This window comes from Diadema antillarum, unplaced genomic scaffold (assembly GCF_040938485.1).
Source record: "Diadema antillarum isolate AM-2024a unplaced genomic scaffold, OU_Dant_1.0 scf00000168, whole genome shotgun sequence".
In the NCBI taxonomy this organism is placed as follows: Eukaryota; Metazoa; Echinodermata; class Echinoidea; order Diadematoida; family Diadematidae; genus Diadema; species Diadema antillarum.
In genome coordinates this window covers 395174-418486 of record NW_027271057.1, presented here as the reverse complement: position 1 = coordinate 418486, position 23313 = coordinate 395174, and the positions used below count along the sequence as shown (strand labels likewise).

The 23313-nt window shown below is 42.1% G+C and overlaps 1 protein-coding gene and 1 long non-coding RNA gene across 2 annotated transcripts in view; both read right to left on the bottom strand.

The window, feature by feature from the left end:
• The window catches only part of LOC139722643 (germinal-center associated nuclear protein-like), a 128865-nt gene extending 122464 nt beyond the window's left edge, over positions 1-6401 (bottom strand). Inside the window, exons 1-3 of the mRNA XM_071633937.1 lie at positions 5924-6401; positions 4411-4616; positions 1994-2108 (exon numbers count right to left, since the gene is read on the bottom strand). Of these exons, the coding sequence (XP_071490038.1) occupies positions 1994-2108; positions 4411-4616; positions 5924-6401 (799 nt within the window). The remainder of the gene's footprint in view (positions 1-1993; positions 2109-4410; positions 4617-5923) is intronic.
• Positions 6402-6439: 38 nt separating this feature from the next.
• LOC139722639 (uncharacterized) lies at positions 6440-22965 on the bottom strand. The gene is made up of 3 exons (XR_011710296.1): positions 22886-22965; positions 8061-8223; positions 6440-6610 (listed from the first exon to the last, which is right to left on the bottom strand). It is a non-coding gene; the product is annotated as an uncharacterized lncRNA (long non-coding RNA).
• Positions 22966-23313: the final 348 nt, after the last annotated feature.

The following is a 23313-nucleotide window of genomic DNA, read 5'->3' as shown; positions in this document are numbered from 1 at the left end:
GATAAATTGAGATCCTGACCCCCTAGGGATGCTACCCGCCAAGTTTGACGAAAATTCATCAAGAGGTTTTCAGGAAGAAGATGAAAATCAACCAACCAACCACCCCCCCCCCCCAAGAGGGGCACCCCTGGATCTGCTATGAACAAACTTGAAACTACAGTGCTCACTCATAGTATTATCTTAGCTCTATAACTTCTGATTCTAGAGAAGATTTTAAAAGATTCCTTCATTTTGGGGGGTTTGGGCCTGCCTGGGGGCCCCCTGGGTGGGGCATGGTGCCCATTTTAACAAATTGAGATCCTAACCCCCTAGGGATGCTACCTGCCAAGTTTGGTGAAAATGGGTCATGGGGGTTCTCAAGAAGAAGATAAAAATGTACAATTTAGGCCCCATTAGGACCCCTCCCTACTCCCCTCCCCTGGGTCCCAAGGGGGGCACCCCTGATTCTGCCATGAACAAACTTGAAACTACAGTCATCAATGTACAAACTCATAGTATTAACTTAGCTCGATCACTTCTGGTTCTAGAGAAGAAGATTTTTACAGATTCCTTAATTTTTGGGGTTTGGGCCCCCCTGGGGCCCCCTGGGTGGGGCATGGTGCCCATTTTAAGAAATTCAGTTCCTAACCCCCTAGGGATGCTACCTGCCAAGTTTGATGAAAATCGGTCTTGGGGTTTTCAAGAAGAAGATGAAAATGTAAAAAGTTTAAGCACAACGCACGACGCACGACGGACGACGTACGACAGCCGCTGGACGAAGGGCGATCGCAATAGCTCATTTGAGCCTTTGGTTCAGGTGAGCTAACAAGCCAGCCTCATTAGAGTTACGGATGCAATGCACTCTTACAATGGCATCATATCGCTTCTCTTGGAGTACACATCTTTATATTACGATACATGTGTGCCAAATGTCTTTTGTATAGCTTCAAAACAGAATGGACAGTGCCTGCTTTTCTAGGGCATAATGTGAAATACACTTTAACCCCAAAATGCTTGGTTAACATTTAGAGGGATTGTATAGTATTATTTGAGGTGAGGATTCAGATTTTAACTTTTTGCGAGATACTCAGAAACCACTTTACGTAATGTTATAGAGCATCCAACTCTTTAGAGGAATTCAAAGTTTATTTGATGACAACTGGTTTTGAAATGGCTTAGAGTATTTCCAAAATCAAAATAAAACAGAGCGATCCTAATAAAAGGTGGGTCCCACCTTTTATTAGGATTGCTTTGTGTTGGAAAGCTAAGCCATTTCAAAACCATTTTTTTTTTCATATAAACTCTATTAAACCATTCCATGTTACATAACCTACCACATTTTTAAAGGTCTACAAATTTGCCAAGATTTTGTGATATGTCAATATACATTTACCAGGGTGCTACATAAGCACTTGCCCGATTGCCCGGGGCAAGTGAAAATCAAATTCAAGCAAGTATTTTTGAAGAATGATAACAAATGCTTGCCCGAATTGGGCAAGCAAAAATTTTTGAAGCCACCCTTTTTCCACTTATTTCCCCCAACAAACACACAAAGTCAACCATACAGAAGCCCAAAGATAATGGTTGTTTAATGATGCAACACGCATAATATCTCATTTCAGCAACTTTCCATCTCTTACGTTAAGAAGCTCCAATGCAATGCAACAGCAACACTTGATCGGACCAAGTCTGTTACCCCATTGTGTTTAAACGTGGGAATCAATGTGTGTTGTTTAAATTCAAATTATTTTGTTTTATCAAGCCCTTGACTTACACATGATTTTCTATATCATTTCCCTTTATTTTGGACTTTCTTTTTGGGCAAGTAAAATTGATATTCGGGCAAGTGTTTCACGACAAATTTGAAAATCTGCTTGCCCAACTGGGCAAGTGGTAAAATAAAGTGATGTGGCACCCTGCATTTACTAATACGAATTGCAATAATTGGTATTACTGTTACCAATAGTGACCATTGTGCATATAAACATCACAAAATCTTTAGAATACGGATGACCTTTTGCACTTGTTCTAGAGTCAGTCCTCTTCTCCTTTTGACCCCAAAATATAGTCACTGGAGATGTGCCTGGTTTCAGTTCCTTCACTTCCTTCTTTGCCCTGGCAGCAGAATCCTGAAAAAACAAAAATAATCCAAGTATGGAGACAGAGTTAAGTTTCAATTTCTGACAAAAAAACCCCCCCAAAACAAAACTTCACTAATGTCTTCTACTAGCATTTCTGCTTTCACTGAATTGACATGGATGGATGTTTGGGGTTCATTCCCCTCTAGGTTTCCTTGAAGAAATAAGCAACAATGATAATGTGCCTTGCTTACATGGACAACTTTATTCAACACCATCCTCACACGGAATACATTCCTTTATACAGGACCAAGCTCTTGGCATTGATTATGATGATCTACAAAAATACACCAATTACCATGCCCATGCCAGTGGTTATGTCTGGCAATAGCTCTGCAAGTGCTGTGGACCTCTGCTTCCTCTCACATTGTCCTTCCTTCCTTCTCTCCCTAACTGCCCCTTCCCATAGTCTCTTGTTATTTCTCCTGTCTATGTCTTTATTCCTTCAAGAGTCTGTCTGTCTGTCTGCATGTGAACTTCTGTTTATTCACTTTGTTTTTTCTGCTTTAATAACCCATTGAGGACATAGTGAGGACATAGTCAGGCATGTGTCTATGGGAAATGTGTGTTGTAGCAAAATCAGTCCTTCCTCAATGGGTTAAAGTTCAATTTATTGAGGGCCTACATATCTACACACTTATCTTGTAAGTGGGCCTTTCTTTTTCAATAATACAATCATTTTGAAGAAATAGTTCCCTATAATGCATGTTTTTATGTTTTTGTATTACATTGTTGTTGTTTTTTATGTCTCCACCATCAAGGCGTTTCCTGAGGCATAAAGGTTTCGGGTTGTCCGTCCATCCATCTGTCTGTCCGTCTGTAATCTATTTTGTGGACAGCATTAAAACTATATCATTGTTTGAGGTACTGTATCAACATGAAAATTTTGGATATTCATGTATGCACAAAGCTGTGTCTATCAACATGTGAGCACTCATGCTCAAGATCAAAGGTCAAATTCTAAATAATCACTATTTTGCCTCATATCTCTGGAATGCATGAAGTTATTTTCATGAAACATTGTGGACGTAGCTATTATACCAGGTAAAAATTCTCCAGAGAAAGTTTCAGGCGATAGGGTCAAAGGTAAGACATCAAATGAAAATGATAAATTTCACATTTTTTGTTTTCATACCTCATACATTTACATGTATTTCCTGGCAATGATTCTCTTGGGAACTTCTAGGTCATGAGGTCATGAAGTCAAAGGTCAGACTAAACAGCTGAAATTATACTTATTACTGGACAAATTATAGATTTTCTCTATACAGCTCAATGTACCTTAGAAATAACTCAATACCCTCAATCAAACATGGTATATACAGGCATTACTGCACATTGATTTTGTAGGGAAATATTTGGGTCATGGGGTCAAAGGTCAAGAGAAAATGCTTACATTTCACTACCAGTATTTGTCAATATTTTGAAATGGCTCAAAATATTGTCATGAAACTTAGTGTATTGCCAGAAAGTGATTATTCTGCCACTAATGTGAAAGCAAAACACTGTCTCACATTGGCAAAATGTTATGTACACCTATTGGAAGAATACTGCACTATAGTGGAGGCATGCCGGTCACTGTAGCAACATTTCTAGTTTTAATAGCATGTAACCCAAAAGTCTAAAAACTCGCTTGTTTCAGTAATGATTACTTTGTAGAGTGCATTTATATGTATATTAAGGAAAATGCACTATATAAATGTATTGTATTATTATCATTATCATTATCATCGTTAATATCCACTGTGATATCCAGCATATTGACAAAAATTGTGTGTGTTTTTTTTCCTACCTTGTCCGCAACCTTGTATCAACACTGGATATGTTTAGCTTTGAACAGTAATGGTTGGAAATGAAATTCTTTTTTCTTTTTTTTTTTTTTTTTTTGGGGGGGGGGGCAAAGGTACTATTACTTTGACTTTTCACCATCATCTCATGTGAATAATTGTCTCCTTATTTCTACCCTTTCTGCAAAATCATATTCCTTCTTTACATTCACAGATGAAGTTACACATGAAAATGTCATTTTAGCCAAAGATAAATGTTCATCAACTTTTCAAAGGAACATGGAAAATAGAAAATAGAATACACTTTCATTAAAAAAAAGAAAATAAGCTGAATGTTTTTTTCTTAAATTACAATCTGTATGACAGACATGGAACAGACACACAAGCAGACAACCCAAAATATTTCCTCTGGCAGCCCTCTTTGAGGACAGACTAATATCATGCTCTGTACATGCTACCTACACACTGGTTTTCCTTACATGCGCGTAACTCTACAATTTACTCACATGGTTCTGGAAATAAATAGTCGCCATGGTCTTTATGGGGCTGACAGTGACCTTCCTCACATCACCAAATTTCTTGAAGAATCTCGCTAAGAAGATCCTATTATTGAGTTCCTCTGGTACTCCTTTGCAGACAATGGTGTTCAGCGACTTGACTTCCTTTGAGCTGGCAAAGGTACTTAGAGCACTTTGGATTTTTGAACTTGTATCTGATGAGAACATCCACAAACAACATTTAACGAACTCTGTAAGTATCACAACATTCCTGATTACAATGCCAATGTAGTTCTGGTGCCATGCTGTATAATCTGCTAAAGTTGTTAATGAGCTCGGAAGTTGTTCTTGTATACAACATGTACAGGTTAACTTTTCCATAAAAAACAAGGCAACAAAATAGTTCTGTCCATCAGCAAATGCATTATTTTGTACATAGGCAGGAAAATATCAGTAATATCAGATAATCAATGTCATTTTTAAAATCCAACAGAAATCTTCCTGTCAATGTTTATCTGCAACAACAGAGTTATTGTATTTAGTAATCTCAGATCTTCCCAAGTTGTTCCATAGAATTACTGTCAAGAATAAGAACTGCATCAAGTTTCAAAACAATATTTACAAACTCATAGCATTCTGTCAAATGTAAAAATGTACATCTAACTTTTAATAACCCATATCCACTGGCTATGTAATGTAGTTTATAACCTATTGGTGCCAGAGGCTGTTTCACACATGTTCACTTGAACTGTGCTCCCTCAACTTCATATTGATGTCACCGACACAAGAAGAAAAGTATGGAAAACCACACTTGGCATTTTGAATGCTGAAATCCAAACAATACACACTTGTAGTGACAAGAAGCGAGGCAAAGGACTGTGGGATGTTAGGTCAGAGTTCAAGGGCTAAATACAATGATCTACAAATGACATCAATGTCCAAGTCATTTCTGCTAAGGACTATCCAGTAGATAAGTGATTGCAGCTCTCACTGCAGGATATCACATAAATCGGCAGATATGGGTTGAGATTTCAGACCTTACAATTGTAGCTGTTATTGCTTTATCTTCACGAGATGTATCAAGACAGTATTTTAATGATGTACCCTATTTAGAATTACCATTGCAGGACTAGGTTTGAGGGGATTTCTTCAAGCACCTCATAAAAGACTGTTGGAAATATGAAACTTGCCGTTTGATCTTGCTTGATGATCTGCAACTTACACCTTCACAATCATAATCATGTCACAACATTATTTCATTGATGAGGCTATAATCAAGCATGTATGAACTAAAGTGATGAACAAGCAGACAGGCATTATATGCCTCCACATACCAGACAGCTGCTAATCTAATTAAATGCCTTTTGAAATTTAATCTGTTGAGGACGAGTTGATTTTGCTACAACATAGACACTTGCCGAGTATACTCAGGATTCGTCCTCAACGGGTTAAAGGGATGGTATAGCATTGGTGGAGATGAAAGTGATGAAAGTGTATCAATCGTTTTGAATATGAATCTTACCACTAGTTTGCGACTCATCTGGACGTCTCCTCTTCATTTCCAGCCCAGTAGCCCCTTGTGCATCTTCTAAGGCTCGGCTGAATAGGCTGCCTCTCTTCACAACAGATCTCCCCTGTTTAGCCTCATGCTCGACTTGTGGGTCTTTCATCTTGACTGGAGCTTGACCAAATGTCTCAAGGTCTGAAATGTCAGAACTAAAAGGGTCATCAAATGGAATCAGCTGACGGGATATTTCAGAAGACTTTGAAGGTGAGAGGTCACGCTTTACACCCCTCTTTGAATGGCTCTGGAACTGCTTGTTAGGTGATTCCGTCATGAAAATGCGCCGCGATTGCTCAGAAACACCTTGTTCTTCTTCATCATAACCAGTACCAGCATCATCCACAGTAATGGTGAAAGAGGATTTTCTAGTCCCAGCCTGGTCAGAAAAATGGTCAGGTTCTGGTTTGCGACCTGACCGCAATTGTCCAATTCTCATTCTGCCAGACCCAAAGGACCCACCTGTACGGCCTTCAGAAGAAAAGGGCGATGATTCCGAGACATTATGCTGGCTGTGACCTATTGATGCTGTTCTCCCTGAAGAGTCACCTTTGGATATTCCAAAGACCCCTCCTTCAGCGACAGGTTTTAGAATCTTCTTATCTAGATTTGAGTTCTTAAGTGGGCTAGTGTGATGTTCACTTGCACCTGTGAAGAGGAATTTGAATAAATCATCAGCTACATACAATACAATCAAAGAAATGCATAAATAATGCACATTTTGTGCCTTATTGGCTGGTCATTTACGATTAAATGCAGATCAGGGAAATGATAACTCCTACAAAAATGCATATGAGTGACTGCTCGTCTGTAAGGCCGCAGTCACATATAAACACGGATCCTCAAGGATCTACACGGTGATCCGGGGAGATCCGGGATAGTTTCGATCTCGATGGGGTGTCGACGAGCGTTGATATGACTGTACACAGGGTATCAACACAGCAGCTACACAGATAAGGCCAGAAGAGCGCGGCATCTACACGAACAAACACGGCATCTACGCGGATCAACACGGCAGCTACACGGCAGCCACACGGACCATCCAAGATTGCTCTGCCAACATGGCAATCCCCGGATGACGCCGGATGTTTTTGACCTCCGAAAGTTGCCGTGTTGGGCTCCCGGATGTCCCCGGATCTACACGGATGTCCAAGAATGTCCAAGGCGTTAATACGGGTCTCTCCCCGGATCACTCTGGATCAGATCCGGGGTGATCTGGGATGTCTATGTGACTGGGGCTTAAGTGAAAAATAAAATTAGACTAATTTTGGATAGAGCATGCACGGTATATAAAAAATCATCTAGAACAACCCATCAGAATACCGAATTGTGCCAAGCAAATTACATGGTTTTTTTTTGCTAATATTAAAGGACTGTAACAAACAGATACTTTCCAACTGCTTTTAACATTGTCATCATAGATATTTTTGTTTAAATCTAATGAAGATCAATTGAATCTTATATAATATATTATGTAATAATTCTCCTTCCTTTCTGCTTACACTGTAATAATGCTTTAAAGGACAAGTTCACTTTCATAGACATGTGGGTTTTAGTGAATTCACCAATATCAGTAGAACACATTAGTGAGAGTTTGAGGAAAATCGGACAATCCGTTCAAAAGTTATGAATTTTTGAAGTTTCTGCTCTGTCATGACTAGAAGAGAAGACTACTATAGCTTGCGATGTCACATGTGTACAACGATATAACGAAAGAATAAAGAAAATTCAACATATTTCCATTTTTCTCGCATAACGAAAGAACACTTGACTTCTCTCTTTCAGAAGGCTGGAGGAATAGTATTAGCCTTAAAATACATCAGTAACAAGTCGAAGAAATGCGCACTTTATTCAAAAAGTAAAGTTTTGTGAAATTCTCTTTTTATTTTCTTTACATCGTTGTACGCATGTGACATCATACACTGTAGTAGTGTCCTCATCCAGCAGTGACTGCACAGATACTTACAAAATTAATAACTTTTGAACAGATTGTCTGATTTTCCTCAAACTTTCACTGATCAATGTGTTCTACTAATATTGCTGCATTCTCTCAGTCCTTGTGTATATGAAGGTGGACTTGTCCTTGAAATAGACTTACCCTTTCTTGCAGTTCTTCTGAGTGTGTCAGGCTCGTCCTCCCCTCCATGTCTCTGGTTAATGCTCTTTTGTCTCCTACTATGATGAAGACCTGAAGCAACTCTTCCCCTGACTGCAAGTGGTGACCTGCCTTGCTGGCTCAGCCGACGTACTGCCTCACGCTTCTGTTCAGTTAAAGAAAAGCATACAATGTAAATTTGGCAGGAAAAAGTAAACAGAAATTTTAGGAATATCAACATGGGCCTCCGTCAGGCCACATACACGTATTACCATAGGTAGTATCTTATACTTGCTGTCAGTCAGCTGGAGCTGCATCTTTGTGCATAAAGAGACCTATGAGTAAGTACCACACAACCTTTCCTAGATATGTCACATTTGTGCAACGCCTCTGGTCTCTTGCAATGAATGTGCTCTTTCTCCTTGGCACACTTGCCTGCTACTGCAATCATCAGTTCTATCTGGTCCAGTCAGCTGCATGGCCCTCCCACAACTCTGCACTGATGTCAAGGGCTTTAAAGCGGATGGCTAGTAACCGATCAGTGGGAATCAGTGGGAATGCTGGGGGATGATTGTTCCAGTCCTTGTGGGATTCATTTAAGAGCACATCCTACTGATGTGTGAAAATTATTTGCTTCAGAACGGTCTCATATTCAAGTAATGTGCAGATTAATGCCCCGTCACTGACCAGGCATGCTAACCTGGAAATATTAAACTGCACATTACTTGAATATTATGAGACCATTCTGAAGCAAATAATTTTCACACAACAATAGATATATAATACACTCTTAAATGAATCCCACAAGGATTGGAACAATCATCCTTTAGCATTCCCACTGTTTCCCACAGATCACTTACTAGCCACCCCCTTTAAGGTCTCTCTTCACAACTCCTTTGTGTTGCAGTCACGGTAGTAACGTTAGATACACACATTTAACAAAAAATATTTTCAGTGATCTTATTCCTATTCTGTTTTCCAAAAGAATGAGCAGAGATGTTGCTGTTAAAGCCCTCAAAATGCTGCATTTATGTGTGAGGGGATTCAATCTTAAAGGCTGTGTCACACCTTTCCGGGCAAGCCTTGTGTGCGACTTGCAAAGAACAATTTTGACTACCCGGAGGTCGCCGTAGATGATTTGCACATGACAGTACCTTGCACGTATCTCAACCATAGTCGTCCGGAGGTGTGCACGCATATTTTTTTACCCGCAACCGTGTTTAGGCCCTGTTGCACCTTTCCGGGCAAGCTACTCGGGCTTGTTATGTGTAGGGATTTTCTAGCATACCGGACATTCCTGAGGGCGGACAGGATTTGAGCGAGTCAGTGCATGTGTCTTACTTGCTGGACGCGTTCTACTTAAATTATACTTGCGAGTATACTGTGTGACCTTTGTACCAGTCGCATGGGGGCTGACAACTCGGTGAAGGAATTCCTCTGATGGAATGACTGAAATCCCACAGAATTTCATTATCTTGGCTGCATACGGGACTGCGAAGTACCTGCGTGGGAGTTGCCTGGGAAGTGCTGCCGCTAAGGGCCTCCTACTGGCGCTCTCCGTGGACCTCTCCGGGCATTCCCGCGACTCACCCGGAAAAAGTTTTGGTCATGCTCAAAACTTGGCTGCGGTTAAATCGGACTTGCGTGAGCACCTCCGGGCAACTACAGGCGAGATACGTGCAAGATACTGTCAAGTGCAGACCAACTGCAGAGAGCTCCGGGGAGTAAATTTGTTTCCCCACAAGTCAAGCCGCAAAACTTCCCCAGATACGTTTTGACAAGGCATGAATGAAAATTATAAACATTCTTGTTCGCCCGCTGAAAATCTTCTACGTGCTGGAAACTACCTCCTCGCCACAAGCCCGCGTAGCTTGCCCGGAACGGTGTGACACGGCCTTAACATACTAAATGTGGAGGATTTGAAAACTACCAAATATATTACTATAACATATTCTTTCCTTTATAACCTCCAAAAACTATAAGAAATCGGTTGAGACAAGTACTTTGGGTGGCCCGGGGATGGGGGCAGAGGCAAGGGGGGGGGGAGCTAGTAACGGAGGGGACACTCCCTCATCAACTGTCTCTAGATGGCGTTCATGTTTGTTTACTGGAAATTGTTCAGTGACAACGTACGTTGTATTACCAGTAAGCTCTCAGTTCTGATCTGGGAGAAATGATATTGTGGAGACGCGCACATTATAATATAGTACATGAAATGAAACTGGAGGACATGCCGGAGGATGGACGTGCTGGAGCAGAGCTCCATCTTATGCTCTGCTTTCAGCACCTCTTCACCTCATCATCAGAACTTTTTCACATGCCTAGATTGCATTCATCGCCCTGATTCCGCTGATGTCTGGTATGTAGTACGTAACTTGAGTGTTTTCGAGTTTTTCCGGGTTTTTTATTTGTTTCTGGCCGTTTTTTGTCGAAGAAGTATAATAAACGTAGCGTCCAACAATAACAAGTATAAACAAAAATATGCTAAATAGACGCGCAAATAATCCTACGCAAGGAATACAGCCTACTATGACGTCACTATAGATATCAACATTTAGTACTAGTACCGCATACATGTACAGGCCTCGAATAAACCGACGGCCACCGACGGCCATGGCCGTCGGTGCCCCTCTCGTTGGCCGCAATGCCTTTTTTTCCTTGATCAAAGTTACGGCCAAAAAAAATGTGCCCTTTTTCTTGTGGCAGTGGTGCCCTTTTAGAATGAAAGTTATTATTTATGACGTAAAATATGCCCTTTCTCAAAGTCTACTCAAATATCATACCTTCAGTTCACTCGCGTCCCAATATATCTGATTCAAACTCAAAGTATCTTTCCGAGATACGAGACGACGTGTACGTACATGTGTCTACACCCGACCGGCTTTTACCGTCCCGACTGCCTCCGCAGCGCAGCGGCCATAGAGTTACTAGCTAGGCAGCGGCGGGTGCTGGGCCGGAGCAAGTGGTCGCAAGCCATGCTAAAAAATGCCAGGCCTGTCGGACGGCTGCGAGCATTGCTGTCTCTCTCGCTCTGCATTCATGCCCGCCCGACGCGACCCGCGCCAACGCCGCATGCTCAAAGCAAAATGGCGCCGGAGGTGCTCCAAAGCGAGCGCGGCGTGTGCGTTGAGAACGTACTGTATTACAGAACCTACATCGTATTGCGTATGGCCTACTGCCTAACGTCATCTGCTATGCTGCGGAGAGATCTTATGCGTGCGTGCGCTGCTGGAGTGTAGCAGCACGCACGGTCAATAGCATACAGCTCTATGGGGCATTCACATCACGTATAAACACCTAACATGCCCTTTCGAATGTGGCCTTGGTGCCCCTCTGACTGACCTTAGTGCCCTGGCTTCTTGGAAAAAGTGCCCTTTTCTAAATGGCCTTGCCTCTCCAAAATCCTATTTCAAGGCCTGCATGTAGCTAGACGCTGGTTAGCAGGCGCCTGTAGTACTGCTTGTGATTATGACGTCAAATGCACTGTCTTATGCTAATACACTTGTACTAGTAATCATTTCAATTTTGGTTAGCATGGTAACTCAGCATGCAAAACCGCCTCCACTGGAAACGGGCTTCTTGAAAGCTGCCTCGCTCCTTATACCAACATTCCTTACTTTTTCAATTCAACTTTAGGTTTAATGTTTTTTTTCTTTATCTAACAAAGCAAACATCTGTCTATTTGTATCATAAAGCATGGATGAATATTTTGAAATAAATAATCATGGTTTTAAGTTACACAACATTATACAAAACAATACATTAAACAAAGATTAAATGATTGAGTAAACAATGTACGGTGTCTAAGGTTAACACTGGTCTTCCTAGTTCGATGAGTTTCCTGTTTGCTAGACTAGTTATACGTGGGTAGGTAGGGTAAAGGCGCCCGCCCCCAGGAAAGGCCAAGACTTCACCGGTGTTAACGGGACGGTTTTCACCCTCTTGTTGACGGGAAAGGTGTAACCCTGTACTGCGGTACAGGAGAAGGCAGGTTAACTCTTCATTCTTCTCTGCGCTATTCCTTTCACTCTCTTGTTCGATTTGTCTTTTCTTTTCTGTCCAGGTTCTAACTCGTTTCTGTTTAATTTTATTGGAAAAGTACTTTGAACGTTGCGTTCAACGATACTAAGTAGGAAATAAATTAAAATACGCTGAATAGATGTGCACAAATTTCTACGTAATGAATGCAATCTATTGTAACATCCTTATATAGATCTCCGCAACTACAAATAAACGCTGGTTAGCAGGCTTTTGCTTTTGCTCATGACGTCACACACATAATAAGTTGCTCCCCATCTGGCACGGTAATGTAGTACAAACTTTGTACTTACCGTAAAGTTCCGTGTATAAGACGCACTATTTTTTCGTCGGAAAATGTTGAAAATCGGGGGTGCGTCGTATACATGGGTACAGTCGAATCACAGAAAAAAATCCGTCATGTACACCCAATTTTATAAGGCCAACTTGGGGCCATGTATGCCCATCGACGTTTGGAAGGTAAGCAATCACTAAAACTTACGGATAAATGAGCGATCTTTCAATCTGGACATACACAAAAGCTGCAAATATGAAATAAACTTACATCGGCCTTGTGCAGTAACGATGTATCAATCTGGCCATAGACAACGCTGTAACAGCACTGCTGTATGCTACCGATGTCAGTCTACCAAGCTACCAACAGCCAACCTAGTAGCTGGAATACGCGATGTACAGGTATCATTACTAAATTACCGATACCGTAAAACTTATCAATGTACTAGTATCAATATGGCCATAGACAAAAGCTGTAAAATACGGAGTAGGATCGACACTATGTCACCGTAAATATGAACGATGTGTGTAGCATGTTGGAATGTCAGAACAATGCTGGATACGGACGGCCACAGACCTGAACGGCGGTCTGCCCTCATCGCTCATGAGCTCTCCAGACTTGACATAGACATAGCTGCTCTCAGCAAAGTCTGCCTTGCAGATGAAGGTAATCTCAAAGAACATGGCGTGGGCTACACACTCTACTGGTCTGGCAAGCCTCAGTGTGAACGACGTCTATCAAGAGTTGGTTTTATGGTCAAGAATTCCATCGCCTCCAGGCTCGAAAACCTTCCAACAGGCCACTCTGACCGGATTATGTCCATGCGTCTCTCCCTTCCCAATGGTCAATATATCACTCTGTTCAGTGTCTATGCCCCAACCCTTCAGGCGGAACCAGCCAAAAAGGATAAGTTCTACACTGATCTGCGCATCTTCTCCCAACAAGTTCGGGAAGACGACAAGGTTATCATCCTTGGTGACTTCAACGCCCGTGTTGGGAAAGACTCAGAAACCTGGTCAGGAATTCTTGGTAAACATGGCGTCGGAAAGTGCAATGACAGCGGACGCCTCCTGCTGGAGTTCTGCACAGAACAACAACTAGTCATCACAAACACCCTTTTCAAGCAGAGGGACAGTCTAAAGACTACCTGGATGCACCCCCGGTCCAAGCACTGGCATCTACTGGACTACATTCTGGTTCGCAGGAGAGACCAACATGACGTGCTTCACACCAGAGTTATGCCCAGTGCTGAATGTCACACTGATCATCGGCTCGTTCGCTGCAAGTTAAACCTTCATTACAAGCCCAAGTTGAAAAACAGAGGGGCCCATCAGAAGAAATTCAATGTTGGTTACCTGCAGACAGCTGAAGTGAGATGTAATTTTCAGACGAATCTCCAAACAAGGCTTGAAGATGAAAACCAATTCAAGGACATTTCTCCTGAAGTCTTTTGGGCTAGGATGAAATCAGCCATACAACAATCCTCAAAAGAGGTACTGGGACTCTCCTCCAGGAAGAACAAGGATTGGTTTGACGAAAGCAATCAGGAAATCAAAAAGCTACTGGCTATGAAGCGATCTGTCCACTAGGCTCATCTCACGAATCCATCCTGTCCAGAGGAAAAAAGTGCCTTCTGTCTTGCATGCAGTCACCTTCAGCGCAAACTTCGAGAGATCAAGAATGAGTGGTGGACAAACCTTGCCAAACAAACTCAACTCTGTGCCGACACTGGCGACCTGAAGGGTTTTTATGAGGCACTGAAGACTGTCTATGGTCCCTCACGCCAAGTTCAAAGTCCTCTTCGTAGCGCAGACGGCGAAGTTCTCCTCAACGACAAGACCTCCATCCTCACCCGATGGTCAGAGCACTTTCAGTCTTTCAGTGCCAACCGCACAGTACAAGAATCTGCCCTGCTCCAGATTCCCCAACAGCTCTTTAACCCTGAGCTGGATGAGTTCCCTACCCTCGAGGAGACACTTAAAGCGATTGAACAAATGAGAATCGACAAAGCAGCAGGTGTGGATGGAATCCCCCCTAAGGTATGGAAGGCTGGTGGAAAAGCCCTACACAACGAGCTTCATGAGTTCTTCACGCTTTGCTGGAACCAAGGCCAACTACCTCAAGATCTTCGGGATGCAATTATCATCACCCTGTACAAAAACAGAGGAGAGAAATCAGAGTGCACCAACTACAGAGGAATCACACTGCTTTCCATCGCGGGCAAAATCCTTGCTCGAATTCTTCTCAATAGTCTAACGCCTAGTGTCGCAGAAAGTGTTCTCCCAGAATCTCAGTGTGGTTTTCGCACGACAGAGTCTGGAAAAACAATCACCTGAAGAAACAGACAAAGATCAGCGTGTACAGAGCCCTTGTCTTACCAACTCTCCTGTATGGCTCCAAGTCATGGGCCCTCTACCGGCATCACCTACGCCTTCTTGAGCGCTTCCACCAGCGATGCCTCCGCTTCATCTTAAACATCCACTGGAGTGACTTTGTCACCAACATCAAAGTTCTTGAGCTGGCAGAGACTACAAGCATCGAAGCCACACTGATGAAAACTCAACTGCGCTGGGCTGGCCATGTCTTGAGAATGGAAGACCATCGCCTTCCGAAGGTCATGCTGTACGGTGAGCTCTCTTCTGGACACTGGGAGAGAGGTGGACCCAGGAAGAGATACAAGGACTGCTTGAAAAAAACCCTGTGCACGTGCAACATCGATCACGACGGTGGGCTGCTATTGCCTCTAATTGCACATCTTGGCGCCTTACTGTTCGACGAGCAACAGCCGCCTTTGCGGATGATCGCAGGGCCCAACTCAACAGAAAAAGACAACAGTGGAAAAACCCAACACCCATCACCAACCAACTGACTTTCCCGTGCAACCGCTGCAACCGTGCCTGTCTGTCCCGCATCAGACTCATCAGTCACTTTCGAGCCTGCAGCAGACGTGGACTTCCTTAAATCTTTGTTCGCGAAGCAAAGCCATACAATGTATATACTAGTAGAAAATGAATTTGCAGTAACTTCATACAAATTTCCTGTTGGCTATGAAAACTTACAGTAAAAAGCGTAACAGGCAAGACACTTCTAGTGTTACAAAAATCACACAATTTTGAGGGTCAATGGGTCAAAAATTGATGAATGCTACGAAAATTGATTCTGATTTTCCATTGACATACACTGAACTACAATTTAAATGCTGAAAAGACCTCCAGGGCATATGGACAGACAGGAAAACTAACCTCTTGAAAAATAGTCAAATTTCTGTGTCATTGTGACACATTATACAATATTTTCCCAGACTGAAAAAAAAATACCAAAGTTTTGTTGTGACAAAGATTCAACTATCGGAAAATGAAAATATCATATCTCTGTCACCATGACTTCGTTGATTATTTGTACCATGAAGAAACAATAAAATGAAATGAAATGAAAATATGTATGTTACCTTTGGAGAATATTTAAGAGCGTACGTGAACCTAAAGTGGACATTCCACATAGAATTGCCCATTTTGGGGACCCCAACCATGTCGAGCTACAGTAGTGTTCGTTTAAAAATGGGTAATTCCGTGAAGTTGGGGCACAAAGTGTTACATTTTAGCATAACTCAATACTAATTATGCTATACATATTCTTTATAGGCTTTACATTTGTATTGAGACCATACATTTTCCTGGAAATTTTGTGCCATTCAGACTCAATTTTGATGAAGTTATTTGAAAAAAATGTAACGGTGTCCTGTAGCATCGTGACGTGTCCATGTAGCATTGTGATAGTTAAAATCTGGTCATAAAAGACAAATTAATGCAATTAGCTTGACCAAAATTTGATATAATATGCATAATTACTAGATAGCTAAATATCTTAACTCTATTTTCCACAGTTTTACTTTTACAAGAAAATTACACAATGTGTCACTATGCTACACGGTGTCCACCAAATGTAACAAAAAAGGGCACCGCGTAGCATCGTGATACATTTTGTAATTTTCTTTTAAAATTAAAACTGTGTACAGGAAATATCAAAATTGAGTCTGAATGGCACAAAATTTCCAGGAAAATGTGTGGCCTCAATGCAAATGTAAAGCCTACAAACAATAAATGTATAGCATAATTAATATTGAGTTATGCTGAAATGTATTTTTCAAATATCACGATGCTACATGGACACTGCCCCAACTTCATGGAATTACCCATAGGGTAACGTAGCACGGAGATTGCACATTTTAATGTATGTTTATCATCGTACTGCACTTCCAGAAGCCACACAATCAGGCACGCCCATCAGACTGAAATGGGTATACACCTTAAATAGGCGTTGGTGACAACATTGTATAATTTACTGATTACGAGTCCCTCTGAACATGAAGGGATTTTTTTTCACTTGCTGAACAAAAAAGGAATTGACCGCGCTAGCGTGACATGTACAAAATGTATGTAGGGCGAGTCCATGATAAGACAGGGAAGCACGCTTCAATCACAGAGAGCATAACTGTATTTGTAAAACTGGAGCCCTGTACTAGTACAGGTAGTTCTATTAGGCTTACTTTGAAGTGAAGTGTTTATCTCTCGGAAGAGGCCAATTTCCTCACTGTGGCTTAATGGAATTGCCCAAAAGCTGGCGAAAAGCATATACAGTACACAAATTACCAAGGCATGATTACTATGAAACAGTGCAGTACTTAGTGGATTAATTAGCGTACTAGTAATAGCATGTATACATACTGGCCGGTGTAACAGCCGCGTTCTGGTCCGGCAAGCGTTGGATGCATTTTGTCATCAATTTGTACATAAGGTATGACAGGGTAATATTTTCCTGTGTCTTTAATTTCGCGATCAGCCCAAAGCTCGTGAAATTCGCGAAAATAAAACCCTCGCAAAAATAACAGCTTATAGAGTAAGTGAAACTAAAGTGGACATTTCTCATAGAATTGCCCATTTTGGGAACCTTTTTGTACATTGATATGTACAGGTTCCCATAAAAAATGAGTTAATAGCGTTGGATAGATCTATCTTTGATATAGGTTTGTGATATACAAGCTTGTACGTTGTAGGCCCCACCATCTGTGGATCTACTAAAATAGATATTTCCCCCTCCACCTACATGTTCCTGGGCCTGGCAATAAGACTCTATTTCATACTTGTGAATTCAGCCCCATCGTATGACGTTCAATTGTTTACAGGCACAGTGGTAAGGTTTTCTTGCACAGTACAATAGTATACTCATGAATGAGGAGCCAACATACCACCAAATGGCATTTGGTGGTATAAGGTTGCCCATCGCAAGCTCATCTCCAAGCTGGACTTCTACGGTGCACATGGCCATACTCTGCTCTGGATCCAGAGTTTTCTGTCAGGAAGGTCCCAGACAGTTACCGTCAATGGTTCTTCATCCTCAGCTGTTCAAGTCCTATCTGGAGTGCCACAAGGGTCGGTCCTTGGGTCAACCCTTTTCCTGATGTAGGGTAACATCCCCAGTATTAGGGTAACATCCCCAGTATTCAGTCATTTAAGTTTTTTCAAACTAAAATAATACATACATACATCATATCTACAGCAATGCATGTGAAATATATCAAATTTCTTTAATCTCAATTTTCAATTTGTTAAATATCACACAGAATTTCATGCAAAATTTATCACCTTGAAAATTCCCCAGTATACGGTCACCGACACCAGTATTCAGTCACGCGATATGCACGTTCAAAGTCAATGCATGTTCAAGGCAGCTGAAAAATGCGCGCACGCGCTACCTCGTTGGCGCAAAATTGCATCAGGGACGTTGCGCTGCCCGATGGTGACCGAATACTGGGGACTCGGCACTTGCATTCAACCCTTGTACATTGAGACACTGTATCGGCACGTACGGAAATTTTATTTTTCTTTTGCGTTTTTGAGGATACCATCACACTCCAAGCTTGCGATAAGCAAAAAATCCTGTGAAAGAACGGCCTATTTCTTGATTTTTAGCGCTTTTTTGGCAACCTGTACTCTTAAAACTGGGCCTTATCCGTGCGCACTTTGGGAAAGTAGTACCAATTCTGCACTTTTGATGGTAAAATTCGGGATTTTGGATGGAGTTTTGGAGGGGGCTACGGGAGTTTCCTGTTGTGAATGAGTGTGCAAGTATGTGAATTGATGTGATTTGCGTGTGTTGTGACAGTTGAACATACTGGCTGGTGACTAGTGAAAAGTGACTGAATACCAGTAGCTGACCGAATACTGGTGCTCTTACCCTGTATCAGTGACATCTGTGATGAGATCTCATCACCAATCCAGCTCTTTGCCGTTGATTGTGTAGTATACAGATGCATCAGATCGAAGGATGATCAAGATCTCCTCCAAAAAGACCTTTTAACCCTAACAAAATGGGCAGAGACATCCATTGGACATGGCCTTCAACATCAAGAAGTGTGCACACATGACCATCACCCTCAAGTGTAAACCCATGACATGCTCCTACACCATGCATGGGCAAGAGGTACCGTGGTAGGGTACCAAAGACAAAATCCTACAAGTACCTGTGTACATGTGTCATGATTACCAACGACTTGAGTTGGGGTGTACACATCCAGAAAACCCAGGCCAAGGCCTTCAGAACTTTTGGCATCATTCGGAGATCTCTAAGGCAAATGTAACAAGGTGAAGGTAGCTGCATAAATAACCAACTTGTCAGACCTCAGCTTGAGTATGCAATTTGCACCTTGAATCCATACCCAGAAAGACAGCCTGATACTAGAAAATATCAAGCGCCAAGCAGCCAGGTGGGTGCGTTCCACGACTACTCAAGGGAATCCACTGTCAGCTCTATGCTCTCTTCTCTTGGCTAGGATGTATACACTACCACATCATCCTGAGATGCAGGGCTGCCAACATTGGAAACTAGTTTAGAGTGAGACTCCCATAGGCCAATGCTATAATTTAGGAGTCAAAATGAGTGAGATCAACAGAAATGCATGCAAATGAAATAAAGTTTTAGAGTGAGAAAGGACCAAAATGAGTCTCACTCTCAATGAGTGAGAGGTGGCAGCCCTGGAGATGTTGCACAAGATCCATTCATTATGGTTTTGTCAACATAGCCATGCCAGAAGAAATCAGATAAGCACAAAACAACACAAGGAACCACAACCTGTCACATCACCAACCACACTCTACAGTCAACTGCCACCTTTAACGTTTTTACCCCAGAGCCAAAAGTATGGAACATTCTCCCTGCCAAAGTAGTAACATACCAAGCTACTTTGATGACCTTTAGGGGTGCAGCCCTACCTGTCATTAGATAGCGCTGCCCCTACCCTCAAAATGCTGTAATCAATGAGAGGCACACCTGCACCAAACACCTGCACCTGTAGGCTGTACCCAGATGCACTGGAGCTCACATCACCACAGGCACATGCTACAGCACACTGCCACAGCAGAGCCCTCTCCAGGACAGCGTCTTTGCTTGTGGGAGAGTACTTGTTCAAGGTTCAAAGGAGATGCACATATGAGCATGTTTTTGGGAAAATGTAGATTTCTGTGGCCGTTCACAGCTGAAATCTGCAGTAGACTATACAAAGGCTGAAGACCACCTTTCATTCATGAAGTATAATTTGGGGTCCAAATTCATGATTTACCCATGTGTGCGCACTCTCCATCGAATCAAACTATTCTGAACGCATGTTCAGAGCATGTCATAAAGAGATAAACTTCCTTTTGTGTGCGAGAAAAGCAAATGCAATTGAAGTAAATTAACCGAATCTGATTTTATGTCTATTTTTCTGCAAAGTGATACTGTTCTCCATGATTTTAACTGTATACTTTAAATGTGAATATTTTCCCATGACTAATTCTTCATGCTCAGCCGGGTAAGAAGAGTTGGTGTGTTTTTAATTTCACAGAATCCAGACACCAACTACGGGTACTGGAATATATGGCATGCAAAAACATTCGCATGCTTTCATTTTCACGCTAGTTAGACATAGGGCCTACTACCAGGTTGCACGAATATTTCAACACTCAACACTGGGATAATTTTCGCTTCATACAGTTATGACTTTTGGTTAAATCTGATGAACAAGACCAATGTGATTTGTTAGCAACATTTGTCTAGCATTTTTTTTTTTTTTGTTGACGTAGCTAGACACCTATTCTAGTAGCCTAGAGCCCCTGGTCTATCAAACATCTAGTATATTAAACTACTTAAACTAGCATTTCCTGTCCTTCCTTCTTTTCCTTTTCTTTTCTCAGTCTTTGAATTTGATATATGTTTTCTTTTTATCAGCAAGACTACCATCGATGATTTACAGACAGTTGTGCAATTTCCCTCATTTACTCTAGTGACTGGGTTTCTACTAGTTGTAGGTCTAGTTAAACCCCAGGGCGCTCTTTTTTTACACATAGAGTTGGGGCTGGTCGCAGTTAGACCGATCTAAATCTAGGTCTAGTAGTACCATGGTAGGTCTAAAGTTAGCCCGACCAGACGCTGTTATTACGCTGTACGAAAACAGCGTCTGACAGGCGAGGTATGCAGCTTCAAAGTGGGGAACCTCAACACAACTACAGCAACACTTATGAAAATGTATACTTTTCTTCTAAAAACAGAACACGTTACTCACGTTAGATGCATGCTTGTATTACAGAAGCATTGTTCGCCACACTGGGTCCATAGAGAGCCCTTGCGATAAGTCCGTGGAACAAAAAAATGACAATTTCTGCCGCAATTCTTGACCGTCGGGGTTCATCGTTGCAGAATTCTAAATGGCGCCTTCAGCGAGTGCGGCGTGTGCGTTGAGAACGTATTACAGAACCTATATCGTATGGTGTAGATCTAGGTCGACAGCGCGACCTAGATTTGAAAGGGCATTCACATCACGTGACCTCCCGATATTATTGGCCTGGCACGAACTGAAAGATGATGTACCCTTTGGACATGCTGGATGTAATCATCAATTTCGATAAGTTTCATAATGTAAATTTGAATACTGATAGCATAGGTCTACATTTATATTATTATAGACTATAGTCTAGAGTCTCATTATTGAAGATTGTATTCAGTTCGGGAAACCCACTCACAAGGGGGGCCCCTCCTTATAAGTAACCCGTCCCCCTTATATGTAATCCCGTCCCCCTTATAAGTAACCCCCGGGGCACCCCTTATAAGGAGTCTCCACGCTTTTTTGCAATGCAACGCGAAAATGAAAGGACTGCGGCAATTCGCTTGATTATGTCCATAAAGCTTCACAAGTTTCCTAGTTACTCACGAAATTTGAGCAAAATCGGTTTGAGGCATCATATCTAAAATCATGGATTTAAATGCGATGTCAAACGACCGATCTACTGAGTACGGACACTCAGTCGCCACGTCTGCACTCAAGCATTGCCGCGCCGCCGCGCCTGGCGACACTCACGCCAGTAATCGCTCGCATTTCAGCATTCGCATGGGTCGTTTGACATCGCATTTAAATCCATGATTTTAGATATGATGCCTCAAACCGATTTTGCTCAAATTTCGTGAGTAACTAGGAAACTTGTGAAGCTTTATGGACATAATCAAGCGAATTGCCGCAGTCCTTTCATTTTCGCGTTGCATTGCAAAAAAGCGTGGAGACTCCTTATAAGGGGTGCCCCGGGGGTTACTTATAAGGGGGACGGGATTACTTATAAGGGGGACGGGTTACTTATAAGGAGGGGCCCCCCTTGTGAGTGGGTTTCCCGAACTGTATCAGATGAGTTTGAGGTGACAAAAACGATCTTAAGTATCAAAATTCAAGCGATCGGAATCCGATTGCTGAACTCTCTTCGTGGTTGGTGAATGGTGGTCCCGCCTGTACAGCCCTGTCGCATGTCGCTACGTATAGCTACGTACAGCGACTGGGCTGTGTATAGATACTCTAAATAAGTTAGTCTACAGTTAGATCTACGAACTTATTTCATCCATTTCAACTACTTACACAGCCCGGCCCTGTCGCTATATGGATCTTCACTGGAGCTAAAAAATAAATGCACTTTTAGAGGTTCTACATCAAACTGCAAATTCATGTTCAACCACTCTTCAGTCTATTAACAGTTACCTAGTAATAGTCTCTTGGGACCATATGCGATAGCCCTGGATATTTGAGAACTCTACGTAACAACAGTCTTGGTCAATCAAACCCCGAAGCACTCCATCATTGCATTACCGATCTACAAGTACATAGACACAGTAAGTAGTCAGAAAAGACCCTCTACTTTTAATACTCAGTAACATTTATTATAGTGTGGGCTGCGCTTTGCGTGCAGGCTGGTCGGTTGCTCGCAGCGAGGCCGAGGTACATGGACCTACGGACGGTTGCTCATGCACAGTGCACAGAGCTGAACGTCATAAAGATGCAACTCGGCTAAAAAGGCGCGGGACTATTGCACATTGGGATGTCGCTTGGTGCGTCGAAACATCTAGTAATATATGGGAAATAACAAGATTAGGCACAAGATTATTCGATAAATCAACAAGCAACACGAGGCATCAGAATCCGTGCCTAATCCACAGTGGTATTTACCTTCTTTTGCCCGTAATTTCCTTTACTACTCATGATGTAACTTGTAGATGGTCATCAGTACAGTAGTTCCCAACCTTTCGTTCGAAAATCGCAACGTAGAACGTAGCCTCTTGACAAGGCGTAAGCCTGTGGAGCCGGGATGCGTATTTTTTATTTACACGCAAGCCTGTGGTTTTTCGCAATTTAATTCAATGAAACCGCTCATGATGCATCTATGCTTACTCCGCTCGGGTTGCGAACAGAGAACTCCATGGTACACACCGATTCGATTCGTACACGTGCATCAGTCAGTGTTTGTACGCGCTGTGAAAGTTTAGCTTGCCGAGGTAGACCTGCATCCAATAAGTCCACGTACGTACTATGTAAACGAGTGAGAGTGCGAAAGACAAAACAATACAAAACAAAAAATCTGAAAGTTATGGAATAGG